The 27,936-nt window shown below is 42.0% G+C and overlaps 1 protein-coding gene across 3 annotated transcripts; it reads left to right on the forward strand.

The window, feature by feature from the left end:
- TOP3B (DNA topoisomerase III beta) lies at positions 1-27,936 on the forward strand. Of its 3 annotated transcripts, none has more exons than XM_075898278.1 (18): positions 1-111; positions 776-939; positions 1,793-1,924; positions 3,310-3,416; positions 9,104-9,178; positions 10,974-11,170; positions 11,645-11,801; positions 14,102-14,215; positions 16,337-16,427; positions 16,745-16,899; positions 17,176-17,281; positions 18,153-18,299; positions 18,911-19,084; positions 19,879-20,007; positions 20,498-20,647; positions 21,804-21,904; positions 22,161-22,362; positions 25,378-27,936. In XM_075898278.1, exons 2-18 carry the CDS (start codon positions 870-872, stop codon positions 25,857-25,859), a joined length of 2,589 nt encoding a protein of 862 aa, XP_075754393.1. In that variant the 5' UTR covers positions 1-111; positions 776-869; the 3' UTR covers positions 25,860-27,936. The 3 variants fall into 3 exon arrangements, with proteins under 3 accessions (XP_075754393.1, XP_006110596.1, XP_025036051.1); XM_006110534.3 differs by lacking the exon at positions 1-111 and adding an exon at positions 144-230; XM_025180266.2 differs by lacking the exons at positions 1-111; positions 776-939 and adding an exon at positions 2,811-2,997 and having other exon boundaries at positions 1,791-1,924.

Below are 27,936 nucleotides of genomic sequence, written 5' to 3' on the forward strand. Positions count from 1 at the left end.
GGCCAATGGGCAGCTCTCTCCTCCGAGCGCCTTTGCCCATCTCCCGGACGGGCTTCCGGCGCGGTGACCCGGAAGTGGAAGCGGGGAATCAATGGCGGCGCGCGGGGGCTGGTGAGCGGGCCGCTGCGGGGGGCGCTTTCTGGGCCGGGTCTGCGGGATCGGGGCCTGGCAGCGGGCAGACCGGAAGCCGCCTGCGGGGCGCGCGAGGGCTGCAGTCGCTTTGCCATGAAGTGAACCGGCTTCCTGTGGACTTAGCGGGGTGGGGAAATCCGGAATCGCTCCGGGGTTTCAGGCTGAATCGGCGCAGGACGGCGGGAATCGTTCTGGGGTTTAGATAACGGGGAAGAGGGGGCTGGGGATGGGAGAGCCGCTTAGTTGGCTTTGGACTTGGAAAAACAGCAAGAACGCTAGTTCCCATTCTGGATCAGCCATCCTGGAAAGCTGCATTTGATGGGCGGGTAAAATAAACCATTTTTTCCCAGTCACTGAAAAGAATTCTTCAAAGGAGTCACTGGCTGGTAAATTATAGTAGCTTTCATCCTGGAGTGAATTGTTATAGCCAAGCTATAAACCACTGTGTGTAATGGAAATGCTGATACAGCTTGTATCCATAGGACCACCTAAACACGATGACAGCAGAACGGAATAGTTGTTTGAAAATGATTAAGTGACAGGAAAATGTGTATTGTTGGCATACACATATAACATTTTGTATCCCATTTTTTTCTACACATGATTTCATTTAAACTCAAGCTGTTTTTCCCCCTCTTTTTAGGCAGAAAGATAATACAGTGAGAACAAAGTGAAGTTTATGCTAGGCTAAAATCCCTTGATTAAGTCTTCCAGCCCTTTGAACTCCATAACTAAAAATGAAGACGGTGTTTATGGTTGCAGAGAAGCCTTCTCTGGCTCAGTCTATTGCCAAGATCCTCTCAAGAGGTAAGACAGAAAGCTTGCTAATCTCTTCAGTCTTTTTTGTTTCTCTTAGAAAGGGTATGTTTGTACTGTAAGAAATAAATTTATTAAAACACATATGTGTATCTCTTTGTTTGGAAGTAAAGCAATTTACTAATTGCTGCATATTACAAAGACTACTAGATTTCAAGGAAGGTGGAAGCTAAAAAAAAAAAACCCTACTATTTGGATGCAGATGTTAATCTGAGCTGCCAGCTGCAGATGAAACTGGATGACATTCAGCATTTAAAAGGTTGTCAATAGAACTCTCCTCCATCTTTCCATTTGCTGCTGCTTAGTTGACTGGGTTTTTCTTGCTTGGAAAACCAACAAGAATGCTACTTTCCTTTCTGAGTCATCCAACCTGTAAAGTTGCATTTATTGGTGGGAAATTTTTCAACAATTTGAAACAAAGTATAAACCTGTGTGCCAGGAGACTGATTTTGTTACTTAATATAATGTTTTTACTGTTCTATTGTACTGTTCAGAGATTCTAAGTAAGTAGTAGATCCCTTGCTCTGAGGTTTTTCTGGCTTAGAGGCATGAGCTGGTATAGTACAGCTCTCTATATATAATGCAGAGTGTGTTCATTATACTTTGTGTTGATCCACAGGATAAGTTTGGGACATGTTAAATGGAAGGTTGTTGCAAATATATAGTGAGATGTTAATAATGGCCCAAATGAGGGAGTTCGCAAGAGAGAAACTTGTGTAGAGAATAGAAGGGGGTTCAGGAAAATCTGGAGATACAGAGGAAAGACAGAGTTTCATGATGCAAGAAACAAGATTACTTTCAGTATTTTAATGTCTGTTCATATTTATTTTATTTTTTTGTACAGGAAACATGTCTTCTCATAAAGGGCTGAATGGGGCATGCTCTGTTCATGAGTACACTGGATCATTTATGGGGCAGAGTGTCCACTTCAAGATGACATCTGTGTGTGGCCATGTGATGACTCTGGATTTCATAGGTATTGTCTATTTGTTGTCTGTTTGATTTTGAGCAGTTTGCAACTTTTTAAAAAAAAAAACAGCACTGATGCAAAATTAACTGTGATTAGTAAAATCAGAGTCACTGCTTCACTGTAAATTGGATAAGAGAAAGGAGTTAAGTCAAAGTATAGTCTTCAGATTAAGACATTGTCTAGATTTGGAAGCTCTAAGTTTCATTCCTGATATTGCAACAGACTGTGTGATCTAGGGCAGTGTTCTCATCCAGGTGTCTTGATCCTCGGTGTAGGGAGGGACAGGGGCGCAGCAGGTTCCAGAGACATCCAAGCTGGGCCAGCATTAGACTTTCTGGGGCTCAGGGCAGAAAGCTGAAACCCTACTACTGCATAGTGCTGAAGCCCAAGGCCTTGAACCCTGCCACCGATGCTGAAGCCAAAGCCTGAGCAACTTAGCTTCATGGAGCCCCAGGCAATTGCCCTACTTGCCTAATGCCAGCCTTGGCATTTATATGCAGAAAACCAGTTGTTGTGGCACAGGAGGACTATGGAGTTTTTATAGCATGTTTGGGGAAGAGAAGGGGATCAGAAAGAAAAAAGTTTAGAACATCAGATTTTAGGGCAAATCACTTATCTTCTCTGTGCTTTCATTATTTTATCTGCAAATGGGGAGATGAGTCTAAATTTTCTAATGTTTTCAAATACTAAGATTCTTGGATGCAAAATATTATTAAAAGGGCCTGGTGTAAAAATGTGATGGAATATTCAAAGAGGTATGTAATGGCTTAAGTGCATGACTAGGAACTCCTTGGATTTTAATGTTGCCTCTCACTGACTGTGACACAGAGATTGTCATTTGACAACTGTTTTTCCATCTGTAAAATGAAGATAATACTTAACTACCTCACAGGTGTTATGAGGAGTAAATAGTATGCACAGTGCTTTGAAGATGTCCGACAGTATGTTAGTGCTAACAGTTACAATCAAGAATGACTGAGATATGGAAAACAAAAGAAACAATATAATGGAGCCCAACAGATTATATAGGAGAAACAATGAAACTGACTATTTATAAAAGGACTGTAAAAATGCTCAAAGTGAGTAAGTTGCAGAAATAGAAGAACATAACTTTTTTTAACTCCTCCCTCTAATGTTTCAGTTATAGTTACTTGTCACAAAACAAATTTCCTTTAGAAATGTGTTTTTGTTGCTATCCCTTTAAAATATGACTGATCTCAATATAAATCAAAGTTAGAGGCCATTGCAGCACTTGGTGGAGAAGAATGAAGCACTGAACTTTCTAAAAGAATGCCATTTCTATAGTCAGCATACTATGATTAGCTTTGCAAGCTATGTCTTTGTACAATAAATGTTTTATTTAAGGTATTTAGAACTGTTTCCCATTTCAGGAAAATATAACAATTGGGACAAAGTGGATCCAGCAGAGCTTTTTAGCAAAGCCCCTACAGAAAAGAAAGAAGCTAACCCCAAATTGACTATGGTGAAATTTTTACAGGTATTCTTTGAGATGTATTTTAAACTGTTTTGGGATTTTTTTTCAAATGGTTAGTGTTCTCTTTAACTACAAGCCTGACTAAATGGACTCTTGTACATTTCAAAGGAGGTATGCGGAAGTGCCTATCGACCTGTCGTGTAGGCAATGGAAATTCCATCAACAACTTGACTAGTAAATTAGTCGTTCGTTAACATCCCTAGATCACGGTGCATAATCAGCTCCACATGAGCTCCCATGTGGTGCTGTGGCCACAAGGGCTAATGCAGTCTGTGGATGAATAATAAATGGAATCTCAAGCAGGAGTAGAAAAATCATCTTCCTTATTTGGCACTAATGCAATTACTGCTGGAATACTGTTTCCAGTTGCAGTGTGCACAGTTCAAGAGGGATGTAAAATCTCATTTAGTTGAGTAACCGGTTAAACATATTGTTTAACCAGTTAATCAATTAAAGGGGAACAAGCTTGGATGGGGGTCTCCAGCCCAGTTGGACCACTTTCCCACCATTCCTCCCACTAGTGTTGCCAGATGGTTGAACTAAAAATACTGAAAACACCTTCCCCCCTCTACCCTCCCCAAAAAAACCACTGGGGAAAAAATTCTGTTGGGGAAGGGGAGGAGACCAAAGTTGTTGAGCAAAAAAAATTAAATAATAAAACAGCATTAAACATCATGGCCCCTTTCAGAGTGAGTGCAGAATTAGAATAGAGATAGGAACAGGGGAGCGATTGAGCACTAAGACCCAGGGAAGGCGTTGCTTCCCCTTGGTCTTTAGGCTTTTTGCCGGCAAACATTTTGTGTTCTTGTTCAAGTCAGAACTTAACTTCCCTATGGAACCAGGTAAGCATGAGGTCTGGGGACAAGGGGCTGGGGCTGGGCCCAGGTGTTAGGGTTGCCAAGTGTCCGGTATTTTCACCTCCTGTCCAGGAAAAAAAATCAGAAAATACCGGACATTTTAGGTGTCTGGTATTTTCTGAATTTTTTTACCGTACAGGAGGCGAAAATACTGGACTGTCAGGGTCAATACCAGACACCTGGCAACCCTACCTCCCACTGCGTGGGAACAGAGCTAGCTTTTAAGCCAGCTTCTCCCGAACACCGGCTCCCTCAGAGCTACCTCCCCTCCCATGCTGCTGCATCTGTATCAGAAGCAGCAGCAGAGGGGGTGAAGGCAGGATCCAGTGCTCGTGTTTAACCAGTTAACTAATGAAACAGGATTTTACATTCCTTAAGGGAGACTGTGGTATTGATACTCTTTAAATAACCTTGTACTGAAACTCCATTTTCCACCAGGAATCCCAATTTGAAAAACTCTCGTCTCCTTTGTGAAATTTATATCCTATAGGGTAAAAATACACAAAAGATGGATTTCGTGGTCTGTGATGCACTTTTCATGGCTGTGAATTTGGTAAAACCCTAATTATATCATGGATCAATGCTCTGACATCAGTAACCAGCCTACAAGTATAACCCCACCTTGGCTTCCCCTAGCAGTTTCTTTCTTTTAAATAATCTCAAGATTTATGTTTCTGTAATAGTTAAATTCTCTTTCCTAATCCAAGCAACCTGTTTCCTCCAAACAGTTTCCCAGTGTGCCTTCTATTTTAGAGGGGAGGGCATCCATTGCTCCACAGCATCTTTCTTGTGTGCTGCCCCTCAGTTTCCAGATAGCCTTCACTTCAGATCCTGTGCACTCTTTTTTCCGTTTTCTCAATCTATGGTAATTCATGGTTATGTGTGTGTCTATCAGTCAGACTGGGTGGGAGCGGATGTCTCTTTTCAGTTTCAAGTTGTTTTAGGGCTTTCCCATTAACTTTAATTGTCCACTGTTGTCTTTTCTTGACTGGACAATGCTATGTGTTTCCCTTGACAGGCTCCATCCCTGTCCCTCTCAGCGGTATGATGAGGCAATGATGCTATACTTGCACTATAGTTACAGTTACAACTTTCTCCACACATGTGTTAGGGATGTTAAAAATTGTGTAATAGAGTAACCATGTAACTGCTGAAAATCTCATGCTGCAGGCTCTGCAGCATGAAGCTTAGCTTTATCCTGCAGAGCCGGCAGCAAAGTCACCCCAGAAGCGTGGCTACCAGCTCCTACCAGCCTGACTCCCAGATTAGAGGCTTCACTGTGGCAGTAAAGCCAGGAGTGGAGTGGGCAGCCCTCGTCTGTCTGGCTCTCCTTGCTGAAGCGAAGCCTCCTCACCATCGGTCAGCCTTTGCCCAGCCAGTTCCTAGGAAGGTGGCTTTGCTTCCCTGCCACAGTGAAGCCATCTTCCTGGGAGCTGGCAGAATGTAACCAATATTATTAACTGATAAGCATCAGCTTATTGGCTATGCTGTTAATTGGTTATACTCTGATATCTCTAATATGTATACAGGTTATAGTTATGAACAGGGCTCGCCAAGTGGCAGCGAGCTCTGCTCGCCAAGCGGCAGCGAGCCCTGCTCGCCAGCCGCGTGGTTTGGCACGCTGCGCATGTGCAGACCACGCTGCGCGGCTGTGCCAGCTTGTAATCTCGCCGCGGGCAAGTAGATTACACTAATTGTCGAGCCCTGGTTATGAATATACACCTATAGCTCATAGTGACCATCAGGTCTAGGATATTATAAGCTTTCATAAAAAAAAACCTTACTTGACATAGTTGTATACACAGTACCCAGTTGACTCAGTTCCTTATTCTTTGGGATTCTCCCTGTCTTCATCTTGAGGCATCTGACTCCTGACTAGGGATGTAAAATCGGTTAACCGGTTAAACATAATGATTAACCACTTAACTGATTAAAGGGAGGGGGTAAGGAGGCCTCTCCTGGTCAGCTGGGCTGGAGTGACACACCCCTTCCTGCTGTGGTCAGGGACTCCTCCAGCCAGCCAGAGCAGCCCCTCAACCCGTGGCAGGCAGGGAGCTGCTCCAGCACCCACTGGTTAACTAGAACCATTAAGCCTCACCGGTTAACCATACACATCCCTAATCCTGACTGTCACACAATGTTCTCTGCATCCCATATCTTGGGAGCATTGCCTTTCAGTGTGCTAGAATATCTTCTGGGAAGAGAGAGATGACTGTGCTTCCAAATCTGGGGCTATGGCTACTGTAAAGAGCTTGCCCTGTACTGAATGGTAAATTGTTGGCTTGGGCTAAAGCAGCCCCCCATACAATGAAGAGGACGCACCGCAGGCGTAGGGATTTGAACAGCTAGTTGACTACCCGATAAGCAAATGCTTATCAGGTAGTCAAGTAGTGACTTGACTAGTTGCTTCCCCCTCCCTTGCTACCTCCATCAGAGAGAGACAGTGTGGGGGTGGAGAGCCGGAGTCAGTACTCGGGGGAGCCTCCATGCTCTTAATACATTTAAAAGACAGTCACAGCAAGGGCTGGAGGGACCAGGCATGAGCAGGACCCCCACTGTGCCTCTGCCTTTTAAATATATTAAGAGCCTGGCAGCTCTTAATATATTTGAAAGGCAGGGTTAGCTCCTGGGGCCGGGTGCTAACCCTGCTGTGGTGGTGCAGTTTCCACCCTTATGGACTAATCAAGTAGTCAATGGAAATTCCATCAACTACTCTTTAGCTGATTAAATGCAATTTAACATTCCCTATGCAGGCAGAGGAGCTCCAGCCCACCTGCCCCATTTAAGTGGTTAACTGATTAAATGGGATTTTACATCCGGAACTGTGGCATAGCACTATTTGTGCAGATGCTTTAAGCTGAGGAGAGAGAGCTTTCCAGTCGACTTAATTACTCTAATCCAATTACTCTAATCCCTGCAAGCAGTGGTGGTTATGTCAAAGGGAGAATCTCGCTCACTGACAGCAGTGTCCACACTGGTATTTACATTGGTGCAACTTAAGTTGCTAAGGGAGGTGGCATATTCATAGCCCTAAACAACATCACTTACACTAACGTGAGCTGTAGTGTAGCTTTAGCCTCAGTCATTTTCACTACAGGAGGCAGCTCTTTGTTATCTACCAGGCCTTTTCTCTTTTATTGTTTTAAGTGGCTGTTTGGTTAGTGCTAAGTTTTTGACCCACTCGATTCAATTTTGCTGTTGCCTTCAGAATTTGACCTTTGATGTGTCACTAATTACAACAGGCACACAATTCACTCTATTTGTAGTATGCACATGCCCTGGAAAGTGAGATGTTTATTAAAGCTAGTTATGTCCTTTATTTATCACTCCCCACAAATGCAATATCCAGAAGGCAGCTGTATTGCTATGTGGGCAGCAGTTCTTTTACAAAATAAATTGTAACAATTAACACTTCTGCCCTTCGGAGGGTTGAGTGCTTTTTCAAGTAATGAATTAAGGCAGTGGTCCCCAGCCTTTTGCGGTGGCCAGGGGCGCTGCCGTGCATGTGCCACGCGGCCAGGGCCCGGGGCGCAAGAATGGCTTGGCCGACCCTGGTCACTCGGCGGGCATCATGTTGGGGACCACTGAATTAAGGACTGTGACTTCCTTGTGAGATAATGTAGTAGTATCCCAGTTTTTAAAATGTGAAAACTAAACACAGAAAGGTTAAAGCTCTAGCTCAGGAATGGGCAATAATTTTTGACCAGGGGTCACTTCAGAAATTTTTGAAGTAGCTCCTGGCTGCTCCAAAAGGGCTTGCACTTGCTCAGGTGCGAGTTGGTGGGGGCCAGGACTCTTCCGAGTTTCCCCACCCACAGGCCCTGATTGGTCTGAGGATGGGGGAATATGATAAGTCTTTGTCTCCCACACAGAGAGAACTGCCAGCTGTTCAGAACAGCTGGCAGTTTCCTCTAGGTACCCATGCCCCTGGTGGTGGGAGGAGTCTTAGCTCCCAACCCCTGCCCCAGGTCAATCACAACCTAGAGGAGGGGGAGTACATGAAGTCTCTAGCTCCCTGCTCCCACAGCTGGAGGTTAACTTTAAGTGCCAAGTCCCTTGCAGAGCAGGAGAAGACTTAGTGTGTTTCCCCTGCCCCCAAACCCTGATTGGCCTGGGGGTAGGAGGGAGTACATGAAGTCTATTGCTCTCTGTCCTCTGGCGTCCAGGGTTGACACATGTGCTCTCCTGTACCTAGGCTCTGATTGGTCTGGGGGCGGGGGAGATCCAGCCTCTAGAGGCCCTTTTGCCCATCCCTGGTCTAGCCCAAGATTATACACCCTGTTGCAGAGCTAGGAATAGACTCCAGATGTAATGAAGCTGTTGAAGTGTGCAGTCATTGAGAAATGCCAAATAAATAATAGTGATAGAAATGTAGCCGTGTTAGTCTGGTGTAGCTGAAACAAAAGACAGGACTATGTAGCACTTGTTAGTCTTTAAAGTGCTACATAGTCCTGTATTTTGTTTCAAATAAATAATAGGTCTTTGCTCTGAAATTTTTCTGGTTTAAAGGCATGAGTAATCACAGTACAATCATACATCAGTGTGTGTTCATACTAGCAGTATTAATTCACAGAACAAGGTGAGGGTTTTTTAAGACAGATTTTTGAAAAAGGAGAGGAAGATGGGTGATCCCAGATTTCCTGGCTCCCGGTCCCATTCTTTCACTACTGTACTCCTTTTCCCCTCTCCTACACCGCTTCTGAACCTCAAAGTGTCTTTTTCATAACTCATTTGAAATTTGAGTTCACAAATGTGGAAGATAAATAAACACTGAAAGTTAAGAACAGAAGGTAGTTTCTTGTCTATTGTTGGAAAACTTTAATTTTTTTATAGGTGGAAGGAAGAGGCTGTGACCACGTTGTTTTGTGGTTGGATTGTGATAAGGAGGGGGAAAACATCTGTTTTGAGGTAAGATTTCCATTACTATTTTATTATAAAACTATAACACATGTAGTTTTACTATTCATTGTGTTACTGGCCCATTTCTAGTTGTGAATATGTACTAATGGCTACACAAATTGGACTGGTAGATTTTTAAGTCATGGAGTAACTTGGTGAATAACTGGGACTTTCAACCTCTAGGGCACTAGCTGAAAATCATAAATCTGTCTCGTAGCTTTTGTATATGTGGTGAAGGTCCTTGTACATCTCTCAGTTGAAAGAGTTGTATTATTGTCTTTGTAAAAACTTTGCCACCTCAATGCTCTGTTAATTGGGAAGGTAGACATTTTAGTAGAGGCCACCTTACAGTGCACAAGAGGATATCATTTTGCAGGCTTACATCTGTATCTATCCCACAGCTATAATTAACACTACATTAGGGGATTTTGTTATGTTTTATTTAATGGGTTAAATAAACTTAAGTGTTCATCTAGGGATGTCAACATGTCGACGACTATATGATTAACCAATAAGCTTGGGCTTATCAGTTAATCCTGTTGACTACATGTATTTCCCGCTCCCCCTCCTTCCCCCCCCCCCCCCGCTTGCTGCCTGTGTATTAGAGATGGGAAGGGGGGCAGACAGTGCCTGTGCAGAGGGGGGGGAAATCCAGCTTTTAAGACGGCTCCCTACCTTTCCATCCCTGTGCTGCTGCCTCTGATAGAGAGGCAGCAGTGCAGAGGGTGACCAAAGCAGGCAGGAGCTGATATGTGTGGGGAGCCGTCTTTTGTGATAGCTCTGTGCGTGCGCTGGCTCCGCTGACCTGCTTGCTCCCTGGCTTGCTGCTGCCTCTCTAACAGGCTGCAGTGGGAGCAGGCAGGAATCAGTTCTGGGGGGAGCCAATTTAAAAGCCGGTTCCCACCAGTACCAGCTCAATGGTGCCACGTGCCCCCTCCCAAGTTGCTGCCTCTATGAGAGGCAGCAGCATGAGGGAGGAGGGGACAAGGAAGGCTACCACAAAGCAGCCTCTGTCCACAAGGAGTCTGAGCTCCCCATGTATGGGCTACTGCTGAAAAGCAGCCTCTGTCCATGGGGAGCTCAGACCCCCTGTGGTCAGGGGCTGCTGCCGCCACCCTGTGCTGTTGCTTTAGAGGATCAGGCAAGAACCAGTCTACATGAAAAACTAGTTTTAAATTGTCTCCCCTCGCAGATCAGCTCCCACCTACTACCTGAAAGAGAGGCAGCATGGTGAGATGGTAGGGGGTTCCCCAGAAGTGGGTTTGAGAATGCACTGGCTGCCAGGCTGCCTCCGGGGACTATTAAGTAGTCATGTAACCACTAACATTTAATATAACTACATGACTATTCAATTACTTGCTATTTAACATTCCTATGTTCATCTGCAGCTTTATTTAAACTGTCATAATGACTGAATTGTCTTTGAAGCCTTATGAGGTGTTTTCTGATTGAAGCTGGTAAATTGTTGCAAGGTGGTGCTGTGAACTCTGCCAAGTAAAATCCCATGGGTGTGGGTTTTGGGGTTTTTTTTGCACTTGTCTAGTAATATTACTTCACTGTCATCATCAGTTGCCAGTTCTAGTAAATAGGTGCTTATGATCTGCTTGTTTCTAAAATGTATATGGGAAATATTGCTTTTGCCTGTCTATTAATGGAAAACTTAAACTTTCCTCCTACCCTCATTGGTAGGTGGAAAGTGGTAGTTTATTTGCTATTGTTCTGTGTAATCTTTACTCTAGAGATGCACAGACTCTAAAACCCTTGCCCTCCTATGACTATTAACACACGCTTCGGTTTCCATTAGGTTCTTGATGCTGTTCTTCCTGTTATGAATAAACCTCGTGGCACTGAAAGGACAATATACAGAGCAAAGTTCAGTTCCATTACTGACACAGACATCTGCAATGCCATGAACTCCTTGGGAGAACCCAATCACAATGAGGCTCTGTCAGTGGACGCCCGCCAGGAGCTGGATCTGAGAATTGGCTGTGCATTTACAAGGTAACAAAGAGAATTTTTCTTGTGCTGATATATGCATAAACTAGGTAAACAACTAATAGCTTTTTTAAATAAAACTGTAATCTGAATTTTCTTTTTATTTTAACTTTTTTTGTGAAATATGTTAATTGCATTTTTGGGAAAGAGTGCCACTGATTTGTCCATTGCAGTTCTGATATGTATCTTCTCCAGCTAAGATGTCTTCCTGAACCATGCTCAAAAATGTTGTATACTCTGTCTTCTATCTCAATTCTGCTTCCCAGTTTTTTGAAGAGGTAACAGGATCCTATGTGGAAGGATTGTTATTTATTACATGGACTGTTGATTATTTTGGTGACTCTTGAAAAAATATTTCAAGGTCTGAGTGATTAATTAGAGCATTGACATGTATGTAAGTTTATGAAAATGTTCCCTTTGAAGGGATTAGAATTAACATGTAAAAATTTTAAACAGTGTTGTCTGTATGTTGTCTATTAGGTTTCAGACTAAATACTTTCAGGGAAAATATGGCAATTTAGACAGCTCTCTCATCTCCTTTGGGCCATGTCAGACCCCGACACTTGGATTCTGTGTAGAAAGGCATGATAAAATCCAGTCTTTCAAACCTGAAACTTATTGGGTGCTGCAAGCCAAGGTAATTTTTTACGCCATTCATAGTTGTCTGATTTGTTTGTATATATGAAATATAGTGCACATTTTATCAGTAAAATTAATTTTATTTTGCCTCTCTGTATTAACTTATAAACTTGCAACAGCTCTCTAGAATTCAGATAGGCTGTTAATTACAGGCAAAAGAACTGATGGATTTTTATTCATTTTATATGTATATGATCACTCTTCATTAAACATACATGTCAGTTTTAAATAAACTGTGTATATAATCACTTCAATCAGCCTTCTTGAATCCTAGCAGTCTAAACTCAGATTCAGCCAAAATGATCACTCAAAATGGGTTACTTCAGAAAAGTGGAGTCCCTACACTGATTCTCTACTTAAAGTCAATATAAGATATAATTAGCCTGCCAAACACATAGTGCTGAGCCCAGGAGTTCTGAAGCAAAGTGTAACACTCAGGCCAAGTCTATACTAGACCCAGAAGGTTGGCTTAAAGTACGCAAGTCTAGCAACATAAATGCTGTACCATGAGTTGATGTACCTTAAGCTGAGCTTGGAGCCATCTTCACAACAGGAAGTCAGTAGGAGCAAACGCTCTCTCAGGCTTCCCTTACTCATGAATCGAGGGTACCAGCGCCAACCGGGCGCACCCTCAGCATTCAATTTAGCAGATCTTTATTAGACCTGCTAAATCTAACACTGGAAGATTGATCTCTGGCAGGCAAGTAGAAATGCGGCCTCAGTATGCTAATTTCTAGGTGAGTTCTGTGACTACTTTGGCAGCTCTCACCAGTTTCACTAGTCTTGTTGGTGTTGAAGCTCTGAGAAGTAACCAAAGTTGCAGTTGTATTTGTGTGTACACAGGCTTCTTTAAACAAATAGTGCAGGTTGGACATCCCTGGTCCAGCACCCTGGGGACCTGATTGGTCCCTAATGAGGGATTTATTGGACCAGAGGATGTCCCCTTGTCACTGGCCTCCCAGCCTGCTGCCTCTTCCTGCTGTCAGCCTAGCCAGGGAGGCCTGGCCTGGGGGATTCATGGCTACCTCATACTCCACTGCTGCCTAGCGCAGCTGAGAACCCCTGGGACTCCCCAGCTGCCACCAGCCTCACTTCAGCTAGGGATCCCCAGGGACAATGCTCAGCGGCTACTTCTGTTGCCAGTGCAGCCGAGAATCCCCAGCCCTGGGGATTCCCAGTAGCTGCCAGCCCTGGTGCTTCTTGGGATCAGGGATCTCTGTCTGCCACCAGCCCTGGTGCTGCTGACATGTCTGAAGATCACTGCTGCTGACTCTGCTGCTGCCAACTGGCCAGGGATTCTTGGGGCAGAGCTCCCTGGCCAATGCTGGTCCCTCTGCTGCTGATATGTCTGGGGATCCCTGGACGGGGGCTCCCCAGTGGCTGCTTGTTGGATGTTGCTGGACCAAAGATCCCCAGCATGCAACAGAACCACACATGTTGCTGGATCAAAGAGACTCAGATTTGGGAGGTTGAACCTGTAGCAAGATAATGAAAAGGTGAAAGCTAATAGTCTATTGGCTTTTTATCAAAGTTCTAATATGTGTCAGTTCATGTTGCCTTTGCCAGGCCTCAGTCCTGCATGATCCACTTCTGAATATCAATATAAAATACTGATTTCTGTTCTCAGAGAGCCTAAGATTATTAGCATCTTTACCAGGATGGTAACTGATGCTTATTCTTAGGATCAGGATTTTAAACCTGAATTGTATTAGTCATACCCATCTAAAATAGTGACAAATGATATCAGGTTGCACCTCGTCGAGCACTCTAGCATTGGTGGCTCCTTCATCCATAGGCCCTGTGGCTCCACAGACTATGCAGCCCTGTGGGCTCTGCTGCCCCACCAGCCCATGAACTCTCTTGTCCCGCTGGCCAGCTCTACTCTCAGCCACCAGTAAACTGTCACTGGGGCTCTCTGGTCCAGCAACATCCATGGTCCTGCTAGACCATGGATATTGCTGGACTGGAGAGTCCCGGGCCACAGAGGTTCAACCTGTAGTTTTCTCTATTTAGAAACTATTCTGATTTATCAATTGCCTATCCCATGCCATTCTAAATATCCACAGTCATGAAGGAACTTTAAATCTGTAGTTCAGTATTTCAGTTATTTGACTACTCTGCAAGAGCAATAAAATCTATCAACCAGACCCTGAATCTCCAGCTAGGCCATCTGCAATCCTGGTCCTAATCCAAATCAGATGTCCATGCCAAAGGGACTGTGCCTGGCAGTTGTTAATGCTTGAGTGTCAGTCAGGACTTGAATCTAGGTTGCTTGTATTTATTTATTTTTTCCTCTAGGTGAACCATGAAAAAGAAAGTTCTCTCACATTGGAATGGGATAGAGTGAGGGTGTTTGACCGGGAGATTGCTCAAATGTTTCTAAACATAACAAAGATGGAAAGGGATACAAAGGTAAGTACAAGTAAAGGCATGTATCATATGGCTTAGGTACTAAATATTTTTTGTTGGTATACAGTAGTTTTAATTCTGAAATAGAAAAAAGGTAGTCAATAAAATGTTAACTTTGTCTTGATTTTTAGTTCCATTTACTGTGCATACTGAATGAAAGAGATCTCTGTAGTTCACGTTGTTTTAGTGTTATAGGCATATAGTCTTTTCAGTAAAATCCCTTTTCCAATAGCGCCTAGCACATGGGTAGGACTCTTAGGTGCTGCAATAATATAAATAATATAGACTTGGGGAGCTGACATCACTCATGGTACAAGGCTGCTTCCTTTAGACAAGAAGTCTGTATTACTAAACATGATGAGGAATACTGTGTAGGTGTTGCTGAATATTTCCCAGCAGACAGGTTCTAAATCTGAAATTAATTTATATGGCAGTATTCCTGCAGTGAAATTCTTGGTCAGGTGTACAATTAGGGATTCTAGTTTCTGGGGTTGGTTTTTAGGATTTTTAAAATTTTACATAGATGTCCAAAAATTGGGAGGGTTTCCAGGTTCTCTTCGTAAACAGTAGTCTCTTTGTAAATGTTTCCTGCCATGCTTTAACATAGTACTGTTTCAAACAGCACTGTATTAAAGTGTATGGGAACCTTTTGTGTGCAGTAGCAGAGCCTACACGGACCACTTAATGTGCTTAAATTAGTGTGTTTTAGAAATCACACCCAGGAGTCTTTATTACTGCGTGGACAAGCTTTTACGTACAAGTAGTAATTCCTGGTGGTTTTCTAGTGTTTATTGGATAAAGACCTGGGTTTTTTTGTTTGTTTGTTTGTTTTTGGTATAGTGGGTATTTCTTGTGAAAACTTAGAATCAGACTTATATACATAGTATGGTATAATCTGTATAGCCAATTAACTGCCAGTTCCATTTTATACAGGACTTGTTTGACTTAAGTACAGGCAGTCCCCGACTTACGCGGATCCGACTTATGTCGGATCCGCACTTACGAACGGGGCTTTCTCGCCCCGGAGGTCGAGGTGGCGGATTGCTGCCTGTGAGCTCCGGGGCGAGAGAGCCCCGTTCGTAAGCTGCTCCCGGTGCCCCTGGTCTGCTGGAGACGGTCTCCAGCAGACCAGGGGCACCGGGACTGAAGCCGCAGTGGACCCTGGGGCAGAGCAGCTGGGGCGCTGCCGATTGGTCCTGCAGCGCCGCTCTGGGCACTACTGGACCAACCCGGCAGCACCCCAGCTGCTCTGCCCCAGGTCCTGATTCAGCCGCTTCTGGTCAGTTTCAGCAGTGGCTGAATCAGGACGCCTGAGGCAGAGCAGCTGGGGTGCTGCTGGGTTGCTCCAGTAGCGCCGAGGAGCGGTGCTACTGGAACAACCCAGCAGCACCCCAGCTGCTCTGCCCCAGGCGTCCCCAAGTCAGCCGCTGCTGAAACTGACCAGCGCTGACTACAGGAAGCCCGAGGCAGAGTTGCTCTGCCCCAGGCTTCCTGGAATCAGCCGCTGATCAGTTTCAGCAGCAGCTGACTTGGGGACGCCTAGGGTTCTTAAGTTGAATCTGTATGTAAGTCAGAACTGGCGGTCAGTTTCAGCAGCGGCTGAATCTGGACGCCAGTTCCGACTTACATACAGATTCAACTTAAGAACAAACCTACAGTCCCTATCTTGTACGTAACCCGGGGATTGCCTGTACATCTAGATTGGTTGAAGCATTTAAACATGTGGATTATTATAGTTAAGACTGATACTTGGATTAAGGATTGAGTTGTCAACTGCATTGAAGTGTCATGCAGCTGTGGGGATGAGAGGTAAAGAAGACAGCAAGCTACTTCTCCCCATTCCCCAACCTTTGGGCTAAATTGGCTTCTGGCTCAGAGGACCCTAGGAACAGGTTTTCACCTTTTACTAAAACTTCCCCAATCACATGTCCTTGAAATAAGAAATATTATGCAGCTATGGAACACAAAATGGATAATACAAGCCTGTGTAGTACTGCTAGATGTATTATGAAACTTATACTAGTATCATTCACCATACAGAATCAGGACTTACTGGAGAAATGCTGTTCTGGTTTTTTTGTTTGTTTGTTTGTTTGTTTTGGTTTTTTGTTTTTGTTTTTTAAGGTAGAATCTGTGAGTAAGAAGGAGAAAGCCAAACAGAGACCTCTGGCACTGAACACGGTGGAAATGTTAAAAGTTGCCAGTTCTGCTTTGGGTATGTAAATAATGTGGAAATAAACTGTTCTCAACAGAAAATGTGTTGCATTCTGACGCATCTCATGAAACAAATGAAGGCTGTTTATCATTGCAGGCAAGTTATTACTGGCTACACTGTAAAATATAATTGTGCTAGCAAAGCAGAGAATTTGTCAGAAGTGAAGTGTCCAGTATAGTAATAGATTCTGATCATGAAATACTTTTGTAGAAAATACACACGCCTTAAGACTGCATTTAAGACCTGTCAGTGGGAAACCTTTGTGGCGACAGAGATTAAATCTTCTACATAGCTCCATGACTTTTTTTTCCCCCCAGGAATGGGTCCACAACATGCTATGCAAATAGCAGAACGACTTTATACTCAGGGTTATATTAGCTACCCTCGAACAGAAACAACCCACTATCCAGAAAACTTTGACTTGAAAGCATCTTTGAGACAACAGACTAATAATCCTTACTGGGCAGAAACAGTAAGTATATGAAGCAAAATTTAAAATGCTTTATAAGTTCTTTCTTGGCCGGTGTTCTAGAAAAAACAGTATCAAGAAATCCATGCTCTCAAATACCAGAAACATCTCTTAAGATCTGTTTGTATATTGATCTCCATAGTCAATATACAATTTTCTAACTATTCATTTTCTGTGGTTTGTGTTATGGATTTGATCTGAAAAGAAAAGCATATTAATCTGTAGAGAGATTTGATGTGGTGTTAATTTTTTTTGCTTTCTCTTTTTCATTTTGTGTAGGTAAAGGCATTGCTGTCAGAAGGAATTAATCGTCCAAGGAAAGGCCATGATGCAGGGGACCATCCTCCAATTACTCCAATGAGAGCTGCAACAGAAGCAGAACTAGGTATACCCAACTCTCGTCTTAAAAAATCTGCTGTATGCAAGAGGATTGGGTACCTGAGGGGTGTGTTAGAGCCCGTTTGGAAACCCCAACTGGTATTTTCATAAAAAACTGAGTTACTAACTGTTACTGGTGTAACCAATAAAATAAGCAAAAGCACCAGAACTCCTGAAAAGTTGAAGTAGAAGTATAAGGAACACTAGATTAATGTACAGAAAACTACATTACATTAATGTTGAAAATTGACTTAACCTTCTTGGCATTATGAGTTTCAGAGATAAAGATGAAATACAATTCTTGTGCCTGTGTATTATAATACATTGATTGCCCACTGATCTTAAAGGTATGCTGTAGAACCAAAGCTCAACAAAAGGAGTTTAGAATAGAATGTGGTGTTGAAGTTTGAATTTATTTTCTTTGGGACTGTAAGTGAATTATTTAGTAAAGTAACTGACATTTTTGCATTTTCTATCATTTGTCTTTTTTATTTAAATTAATATTTGCCTTCCTGTACACTCTGATCTCTCAGTTGTACTCATAACAAAATTAGCCCACAAGATAGCACAACTAACATTCTTTACTCGAGAGTTTTGACAACAGTTTTGCACAAGTTTCCCTTTGCTTGACCTATGCTTAATTTATTCCAGTGCTACTAATCTTTCTCTGTCATGAGAACAAAAGTTACTTATAATTTAAATAAATGAAAGGTACTATTGTGCAGAATTAGGGACTTCAAGAAAGACATTAAAGGGAAATAAGTTAATTTTTTAGATTAGTTTTCTATAACTCTGCAAGAAAAACTGTTTTTAACAAGTATTCTGTTGGGCAACCTGTGCTGATTTTATATGGGTAACAAGGTGTTGTGTATCTTCAGGTGGCGATGGATGGCGTTTATATGAATATATCACTAGACATTTCATTGCCACTGTTTGTGCTGATTGCAAATATCTCCAAACCACCATTTCTTTTATTATTGGTCCTGAACATTTTACCTGTGTAGGAAAGATGATTATTTCACCAGGTAAGGAAAACATGGGAACAGCTGTTCGGCTAATTATGACCTTTTCCCTCCGCCTTCAAATAAAAAGTTGAGGAATTGAATTAGAAGCCAGAGTTGTGATGAGGAGGAGGAGGAGGAACTTATGCCTTTGGAGCCATAGTAAAATTTCAGAATTCCTCCAGGACTGATAGTTTAAAAAAAAACAACCAACTTTTGCTTTCATCCCCACACTTGGATTTCTCAGTATGACCCATTTTAAAATTTCTGTCCTTGTGCTCACAATATGCTAAGAAGCATTGCCCCTGCATGCAGGAGGATACACAATCTGTTTTAGATTGCTTGCTTCTTAGTCTGTTTTTATTTGCTAGGCATTAGCATTCCAGAATCAGCCCACAGTGATTGGTGTTGGGTTGTTGGGGAACTCCTTTGAGGTTCAATGTATTATAGCTTTAATGCTCCCAGCTTCGTTTTAAGGAATAAGAGTCTGGCATCCATGATTTTTGTGGCAGTGCAAACTGTCATTGGCAGCCTCTCAGCTTTGACTTTGTGATAAAACTCCAGTTAGAATTAGGAAGTATCTTGCCTAATGAAAGTTGTTGAACTGTTTAGTTTCCATTTGTTTTTATTTACAGGATTCACCGAAATTATGCCCTGGCAAAGCATCCCATTAGAAGAAAACCTCCCCAAATGTGAGAAGGGAGATGTTTTCCCACTCAGTGAAGTAAAACTGCTAGAGAAACAAACCAATCCTCCTGATTACCTGACTGAAGCAGAACTCATCACTTTGATGGAAAAACATGGCATTGGTAGGAACTAGTCTCCCTTACATGATGATGTAGTACTCCTTTCAGAGGGCAAGGTGTTGCTCTAGTTCAGGAATGGGCTTTTAGTATCTGTGTTTGATGGCTTATGCTTCCTCTCAAATCACGCAGCCTTTGGCATCTTTTAGGTAGCCTTCAAGAATCTGACCATACATTTTTCCCTCCTTTTCTCCCATTCTTCTCATTTTCTATTCACTATTGTGACCAAGCAGCACCAAAGAGTATTCTTTGCATAACCTGTTTGTGTTACTCCTCAGTCAGCAAGAGATTCTATTTGCTCTCTCCCTCCAGGGATTAACTTCTTACCTTTCTGTAGCATGCTTTGTTCATGTGGGATCTGGTATCTTAATATAGCTTATACATTTCAGCATTATATTTATTTAACTTAATTTGTTTCCTAAGTACAGTGACCTGCATAACTCCAGTCCTGCTGCATACCTCCCCTTATTCTAGTGGAGTTTGTCATATATATATTGGCCGACAACATCTGATATGAGGAAGCTGCTGCCATAGTAGTGGTCTCCCTGGAAGCAGTAAAACAGTTAATATGTATTGTGGAATTCTTGTAACTAAAAAGCCATTCCTGCACATTTGAAAAGAATATGACTTGTTGAGCAAGGAGAGAAGTAGCTGAGAAATGGAGAATGATGTAGAAAAATGGGGAGAACTGGATGTTAGCCTATACCATGTGAAAGAGCTAATGTCTGACTTATAAACCAAGGAAGGGGAAGAAAGACAATTATAAAGTTATAATTTAGAATTAATTAATTGTGTGACAGGAACTGATGCAAGTATCCCAGTACACATTAACAACATCTGCCAGCGGAACTACGTCACAGTGGAAAATGGTCGCAGATTAAAACCTACAAACCTTGGCATTGTTCTGGTTCATGGTTACTACAAAATAGGTCAGTTACTGATACTTTATCTTCTGTTATTGTCTTTTCAATTAACTATGTTCCTGGACAGTTCTGGACACCAAGGTATTTTAATTATCATTCACTACCTCAAACTGCAGAACTCATTCTTGTTGTGGAAGTATAGGATTTAGGCTGTGCACAGTTTGTACACCACCACATGTTCACCTCAGTGATATCTGGAGAAAGTCACTTTTCCACTTGGGAGAGAGGAAAAGCATGTCTGAATCTCTAAAGATAGGAGTGTTCATAGAGAAGAAACCAGATAGTGGACCTTGAAAGGCTATTGCCAACTTACATATCACATTTGTCTGAAAATAATGTACTTGTAACATTATTTAAAACTAAAAAATACTTTTTTCAATTGCTTTTTTGTTCATTTGATAGTTTCACTGTCCCTGCTCCATCTTCCCTGCTTGTATTCTTGGTCAATCTCCTTGTTTAATTGCTGCTCTCCGTTCTCTCTCTGGTTTTCTATTAGATGCAGAGCTGGTGCTTCCTACAATCCGCAGTGCAGTAGAGAAGCAACTCAACTTGATAGCTCAAGGCAAAGCCAATTATCATCAGGTTCTGGAGCACACCCTTGATATCTTCAAAAGGAAGTTTCATTATTTTGTTGATTCTATTGCAGGTAAGGCTCCTTTACACCTGAAGTTCTTCAACTCTGGCTACTTGTTGGTTAGGAGTTGAGAAAATCCATTATTCTTTAGGAGACTTTCTAGGGACTAGGCCTGTCTTTGGTACACAATGACCTTGAATGAGTAGCTGTAACAGGAGGCTCACCTAGGTGAGTGGCTTTGAGTGTCAGGATGCAGTATCACAATCTTTTTCCTTCCCTCATGCCCTGCAAGCCAACATGGTATGGCCCTTCCGTGGTTTGGACAGTCTCTGTCCTTGCCTAGGTCTTAAGCCCCAGAACTGGGCTCTTCAGATTCATCCCTTTATCAGGTTCTCTGAAGTATATGCTGTACCCTTCTTGGGATTTATGCCATGTTACCCGTGGCCATTTAGGAACCCAGAGCCACCCACTACCTTGGGTTCCAATGCAGGGACCCTATAAACAGTAACCCAGTACTTCTCAGTTCTATTAGTTGTTCTCTCCTAGACTCGGTACCTTCACCTTTCTCTCAGATTAAGGTTCTTACATCCTCTTTCTCCCTGCAAAACCAGCTATTCAGAAGGCAGCCAGAAATGAACTGTAGCCATCTCTCACATTCAGAGAGAGGCAACTTGCATTGTCCCTCTGGTCCTACTTCTAGTAGGAACTGAACAGCTGATGCCAAATATCTCCTTTTATCTGGGCCAGCACAGTCCTGATTGGCTGTTATTAGCCCATCAGGCCCTTTAAAAGCCAGGTATGTGGTTTTCAAAATGGCCATTTTGGAGAAGCCTCTATTGGCAAAATTGAAGGATACTCTTCACTGCTCTTTTCCTCTTAGTAAACTTGCTTCTTAGGTCAAGGTGTAGTAGGACTATGGGGACCCCTGCTGGCAGCTGCTAAGGCTGAATACATCGCATCACAGCAGCACACATGCAGTCAAACTTGAAATCTGTCAAGCAAAACACTATAACTGTCTAAAATACGTAGGTACAGTGTCTTTTGCGTTCTCATTATAGCTCTTTTAGTATACTTTTTAGTACATAAACTTGTGCAGAGTGTACAAATAAATAAGTTCTCTTCTGGGACAACAGAGTGCTTTCTCAGACTTTGTGCAGAGAGACAGGCAACTTACACTATGAAAAAAGTCACAGTAGGATTCAAAACCCGTGCAATTTCTTTTCTGCAGGTATGGATGAATTGATGGAAGTGTCTTTTTCACCATTAGCTGCCACAGGCAAACCTCTTTCTCGCTGTGGCAAATGCCATCGTTTTATGAAATACATCCAGGTAAAGTAATCTAGAGTTTGTTTGTACTTCAAAAGTTATTTGCAACAATCAGTGGTTAAAAATATCTTTTGCCTTAATACTTCGGATTTATCTGTATCATGTCTCAAATGCATCTCTGTAAAATATATTTAAGCTTATCAGAAGGCCCAAAGAGATTCTCTCATGGAGTAGCCTAGGTGGTAATACTAGAGATTTGAACCTTATAAGCTACAGCTCTGATTCACTGTATATTTGAAAATTCGTATTCTGTTTCCAGGCCAAGCCAAGCCGTCTGCACTGTTCTCACTGTGATGAAACATACAGCCTTCCCCAGAATGGTACCATCAAACTTTACAAAGAGCTGCGTTGCCCCTTGGATGATTTTGAACTGGTACTGTGGTCTTCTGGATCAAGAGGAAAGAGTTATCCTCTGTGTCCATACTGTTATAACCATCCACCATTCAGGGATATGAAAAAAGGTAGAAATTTCATTGGCATCTAAAATAATCAGCCACACTGCAACACTTTTAAAATCAGTTATTTATTTGGTGTTTTATGGTGTACTTTTAATAGATTCCCAGTCAATGCAAAAGTTGATATGCTGCTCTGTTCAATGAAATAATTTCAAAACCAAATCTTAAGTGTCTATAACTGTTGCCCCCTGGATGCTCCATATCTAATATACAGAATTCAGAACTGAAAAAGTGCTTTTTTCCAACCAAGTTTCTAAAAGTCTGTAACTTTTTAAAAACAGCAAGTAGTCAAGGACATCTTAAGAAGTTGGGTTTTGCCCACAAAAGATTGTGATACGAGTTTCTAAAAACAAGTTGTGATTCTCTCTGCCCCATAGTCAACACTCACAAAGTTTCTGCATTTAGATCTTAATTTGGTTAAAATAATGCATGAAGAATAGTAGGAAACTAATTTGTTCTTCTACAGCTTTATTGGCTCTTCTGTACTAAAAGTTTTTAAAAATTCTGTTTTTAAAAATTGTTCATCGGCAAAATAATTGTTTATGACTTACAGTTACACAGGAACTGAGTAAAAGGGTGCTTTTAATTACCGTAGTCATATTTCTGGCTGTTCCTACACTTAAGAATCTAACAGGATTTCCTTGATAAATCCCTGACTATAGGAATTTAGTCTTGATATTAAAATTATTTTTTTGAAATTTGCTGTGAATTTCTTTTAGTCTGAGAGAAGATAGTTGCTAGAGCTGGTGAGCAATAAGTTTAAAGCAAGGGGAAATGGGCAACTAACTAATTTTAAAATTATATTTATTCACTAACTTTTAAATTTTGGTCATTATTAACTTAACTCTAATTTTTAAATGTTATTTTTGCCCAATTTACTTAGAAAAAATTCACCAAGTTTGTCAGCAAAATATTTGCCAAAACACCACAACATGAACAATTTATTTGAAAACCATTGTGATATTATTTCAGTCAAGTTATCTGACCATTTTTATTAAACATAGAGCCTTTTCCTAAATTCCCATAATGTGGAGTGGATGTTTGTTAATATGAAAACCCTTGTACTGTCATTTGCAGTAATATATGTTAGGGATGTTGGATACTGATTCATTTAATAATCATGTAACCGCATCAAATCTTAGCAATTACACGATTATTCAGTAGTCCCTAGGGTGGGGGAGGGACTAGCAGAGCCTGTGTCTCCTGGCCTCATTCTTGGGGAGCCCCCTGCCATTCCACACTGCTACCTCTGCATCAGCGGCAGCAGTGATACAGGAATAGTAGGAAATAGTAGCCCATGGACAGAGGCTGCTCCAGCAACCCATGGAGCAGCCTCTATCCACAGCAAACTGAGGCCTAGGCTTATCGGGTAATTGTGTAGTTGACTACCCATTGACATCCCTAATGCATGTATTATTTTTCAGTTTATAAAATGGGCACCATGAACGTTCAATGGACAATTATAGCTGCTTTTATAAATAAAAATAAATTAGCTGCCCCCTGAACAAGCAGGATATCTTCAGAGTGCACCATGTGTGCAGTGTATCTTATTGAGCGATCTGGTGAGGATAACTTTGAAACTGATATATGAAGTTTCATTGATCTGATTGTGGCAAATGAGCTGCTGTGTAATAATTTTATTATTTTTGTGTGTGACATGATCAGTGAGATTAAACCCAATACAGCTTTGCAGTGATATCAGGCCATCCTGTAGGAATGTTTTGGCCTAGCTTAATATGAGGCTATTGTGAAAGCAGGCAAAAAGGAAACAGAATGGCTCTAGCTAAAAAGATCCTCTAGGAAGGGCGGGAGGAGTTGTCGATGTCCCTGGAGAACGCAGACTGACACAGACAAGTCTTGCTGGATTGTTTGAAATGACTTGGGCCTTCCCTGGCTTCAAAGAAATGGTAAATTTAAGGGAAAGACAGGTATGTGTATAGATTTGGTCAGTATCTTAAGATCTTTTTCTCTAAAATATTTTGGTTCTAAATAAACAATACTTTACTTTTAAGAAGGCTTTCTGGGCATGAGCTAGGTGTAGCTCCTGGAGGGAAGGGGACTGTAGGCACTGAACCTAAGTCAGTCTTGCAGAGGTATTCATGACTGGTACTGAAGGGACTGCAACCCACGGATTGGTCTGAGTGCGGGAATCGTGTAATTTAACATGGGCAAAGTGGCATCTTTAAAGCCTGATGATCGGAAAGAGGAATGAATTTGATGAGAGACAGGAAGGAGTCAGATGTGCATTTATCCTGGGAACTCAGAGACTGACTTGCAGCTAAAACACTATTTTTTCATTATCCTGAATCTTGTTCATGATGATAAAGAGCTTAGAGGCCTTGATTGTGGACAGGAGCTCCATGTTATGAAACTCCCTCTTCCCCCCAAAAAAGATGGTTCTCTGCTCCAAAGAGCTTACAATCCCTGTATGAGACAACAGGTGGAAATAATAAATCTGTTTTCAGTGAGGCATAGTGTATTTTCAATATAAGCTTTTCCATTATACAGTGACAATGAGAACTCTGTCAGTGCAGAGCAAAAGTTTTCTGTGTCCCACTTCACTTCTGCCTTAGCTATGACAACTATAAGTTCCACTATTCACTTTCTTGGAGCAGATCCCCAGCAAACACCCCAATAGTAATGGATTGATTGGAAAAGGGTCTCACCTCCATAAGTCTTGGACCCAGTTTATATCATTGGATTTTTTTTTTTAAGATGGGGGTGGATCTGTTACTCTAGAACCACTAAATTTTCCTTCTTTCCACATGCAATCTTCTGAGCCAAGAGGATTGAATTTAGCCTGAAATTCCATCTTTAATCTTAGGTATTGTGCTTAGAATTGTTTGTGTAAATAGAAACAATGAAGGAATCCTGTGGCACCTAAAAGACTAACAGATTTCTTTTGGCATAAGCTTTTGTGGGCAACGACCTACTTTTGGGTTTAAGTCTGGATAGTATTTTCTGCAAAATGTAAAAATAGAACACAGGAAGTTTCTGATGTGGTTTTACTTCTTTCCCTAGGAATGGGCTGTAATGAGTGCACCCACCCAACGTGCCAGCACTCACTTAGCATGCTTGGAATCGGGCAGTGTGTCGAATGTGAGAACGGGGTTCTGGTGCTAGACCCAACATCAGGTCCTAAGTGGAAGATGGCCTGCAACAAATGCAATGTGATTGTGCACTTCTTTGAGAATGCTCACAAAGTGCGAGTGTCGCCAGAGACCTGCGAGTCATGTGATGCAGCCCTTGTGGATGTGGATTTTAATAAAGCTAAGTCTCCCCTCCCTGGTGACGAGACACAGCACTCAGGCTGTGTGTTCTGTGACCCTGTGTTCCAGGACCTGGTGGAGCTTAAGCATGCAGCCATGAGGCACCCTATGCACCGTGGAGGACAGGGAAAAAGGCAGGGTCGAGGAAGAGGAAAGGGCAGAAGACCTGGAGGGAGACCCAACCCCAAAAAACCCAAGGACAAAATGGCAGCGCTAGCTGCATACTTTGTATAATGCTCACATAACACCAATTACAAGATTTAATTTGTATAAAATTTGTTTTCTTCTCAGTACATTTTTAAAATACCACTCATCATTAAAACTTTTCCTTAAAGTAAAAACGCTTGGATCGTGTACAAAATTGTTATTTGCATAAATGCAAATACTAAAAAATCCCCCTGGGACCTTGACCAACTACATGTTTATAACTCCTTTAAGATTTTAACTGGAGTTAATTTATTTGGGCACAGAACATGGAGGGGAAGAAGGACATTTCAGGAAATTTACCTACAAGAATTATCTGTACATGGCAGACATAGAGACTTAACTCTCCCTATGTATCATTCTTGAGTAGCTTTTGTCAGAGGTGCAAGAATGGATTAACATCAGTGTCCCATTATTTTAACCTTAAGGTGAGTCTTTGAAAATGAGCTTCATTTGTATCTTTTAATGATGAGCCCTCAAAAATGGGGAATAATGGTGGTCTGTTAAATTGCCAAATCAGAACCTGCAATAGGAAAGGAGCAGCACTGATCACTTCAAATCTATAATTACATACTGTATGAGGAAGAAGTTGCCCACAGATTTATAAGAAGGTATGAAAATGAGGGTATGGCAGAGAGCATTATCAAATCATAGAAATAGAGCTAGGAGGGACCCTGAGTCATTTCATCCATCTCCTCCTATACTGGGGTAGGTTTAAATATACCTTAACCATCCCTGAGTGGTGTTTATCTAACATTCTTAAAAGTCCTTAATGGGGATTCCACTAGGGATGTTAAATATCAGTTAATTGAATAGTCAGTTAACCCAATTAATGTATTGTTTAGTTGACTATTCTATAGTCCCCAGGGATGAGGCTGGCAGCCAGTGCACTCCACCTCCACCCCCGAGGAAACCCTTGTCACTCCGTGCTGCTGCCTTTGTATCAAGAGGCAGCAGCATATGGGGTGCCAGGCGGAGCTGGTCCATGCAGGGAGCCAATTTAAAAATCAGTTCCACTTGTACTGCTCTACTGCATGGGGTGGTAGCAGCTGCCTCCTAATATGTTTTAAATGCAAACTCGAAGCAGGAATAGGTCCTGGACCTGGTGCAAGCCAGGACTGAGTCAGGTTGCTGGCTACGCTGCTAAAAAATTTACTGGCAAAGAGCAAGGGAGAATATCTGTGTAGTCTATAGCATTAACCTATAAGCTTTTCCTTATCAGTTAATTGATTACACTATTACATCCCTAAATTCCACTACCTCCCAAGTAACCTGTTCCAATGCATAAAATGTAGTGCCCAAAACTGGACACAGTATTCCAGCTGAGCCCTCACCAGTGCTGAGTAAAGTGAAACAATTACCTCTGTTTCTTACAAATGACAGTCCTGTTAATATTCTGAGCCCCTGTTCTTGCCTCTTTTACGTTGGTCTTGTAGCATGAAAGGGAGGAGCAAATACAAAGGAGCGTTCCCAAAGGGGAAAGAAATGTAATGGGCATATGAATCCCCCAGTTTATGGCAGGCCTAGATGCATCACAGGCGGAGGCTGTTCTGGCCCTTCTGTGGTTTGCGGTGGGTGGGGGGCACTTCAGTTTAGCCCACTGTTATTTTTAGCCAGTTAATCAATTAACTGGGATTTTACATCCCTATTGTGCACGTGGGAAGGAATGGTAAGAGTATTCTGGGCTCTACATTCTGGATTGCAGACCGGCTCATACCTAGCCAAGTAAAGCTGCTGTAAATTAGAGCAGGCCATAGGAGCTGAACTTACCTTCTGAAAGGCATACCATACAACCTGACACTCATCATACATCAAGTGCCATCACTGGTTTCTCAGATTTTTTTTTTTTAACTGTTGATCTGATGAACACTAAAGTCTTGTTTTATCACTAGTTAACTGAGTTCAAAACAGGATGCTATCATACTTTTATATGTAACAGATGCAGAAGTGACAGGTGTCAGATAAATCTCTATAAACATTTATTCATAAATATATTGGTGAGGTTTATACCACAGCTCAGAAATGAAGGTGTTTTCTCTTGTATCCTTTAAAGCAGAATTGTCACATTATTTGCTGTCAATAAAAATATGGTAAACCACTGCCAATA

This window comes from Pelodiscus sinensis, chromosome 15, assembly GCF_049634645.1.
Source record: "Pelodiscus sinensis isolate JC-2024 chromosome 15, ASM4963464v1, whole genome shotgun sequence".
NCBI classification, from domain to species: Eukaryota; Metazoa; Chordata; order Testudines; family Trionychidae; genus Pelodiscus; species Pelodiscus sinensis.

Excerpts from the sequence above, each read along its gene's own strand:
- TOP3B (XM_075898278.1), top strand. The coding sequence starts at position 870 with ATGAAGACGGTGTTTATGGTTGCAGAGAAGCCTTCTCTGGCTCAGTCT. Across the intron at positions 18,300-18,910 it reads AAAGATGATTATTTCACCAG|GATTCACCGAAATTATGCCC; the intron begins GTAAGGAAAACA and ends TTTTATTTACAG. Across the intron at positions 20,648-21,803 it reads TTTTGTTGATTCTATTGCAG|GTATGGATGAATTGATGGAA; the intron begins GTAAGGCTCCTT and ends TCTTTTCTGCAG.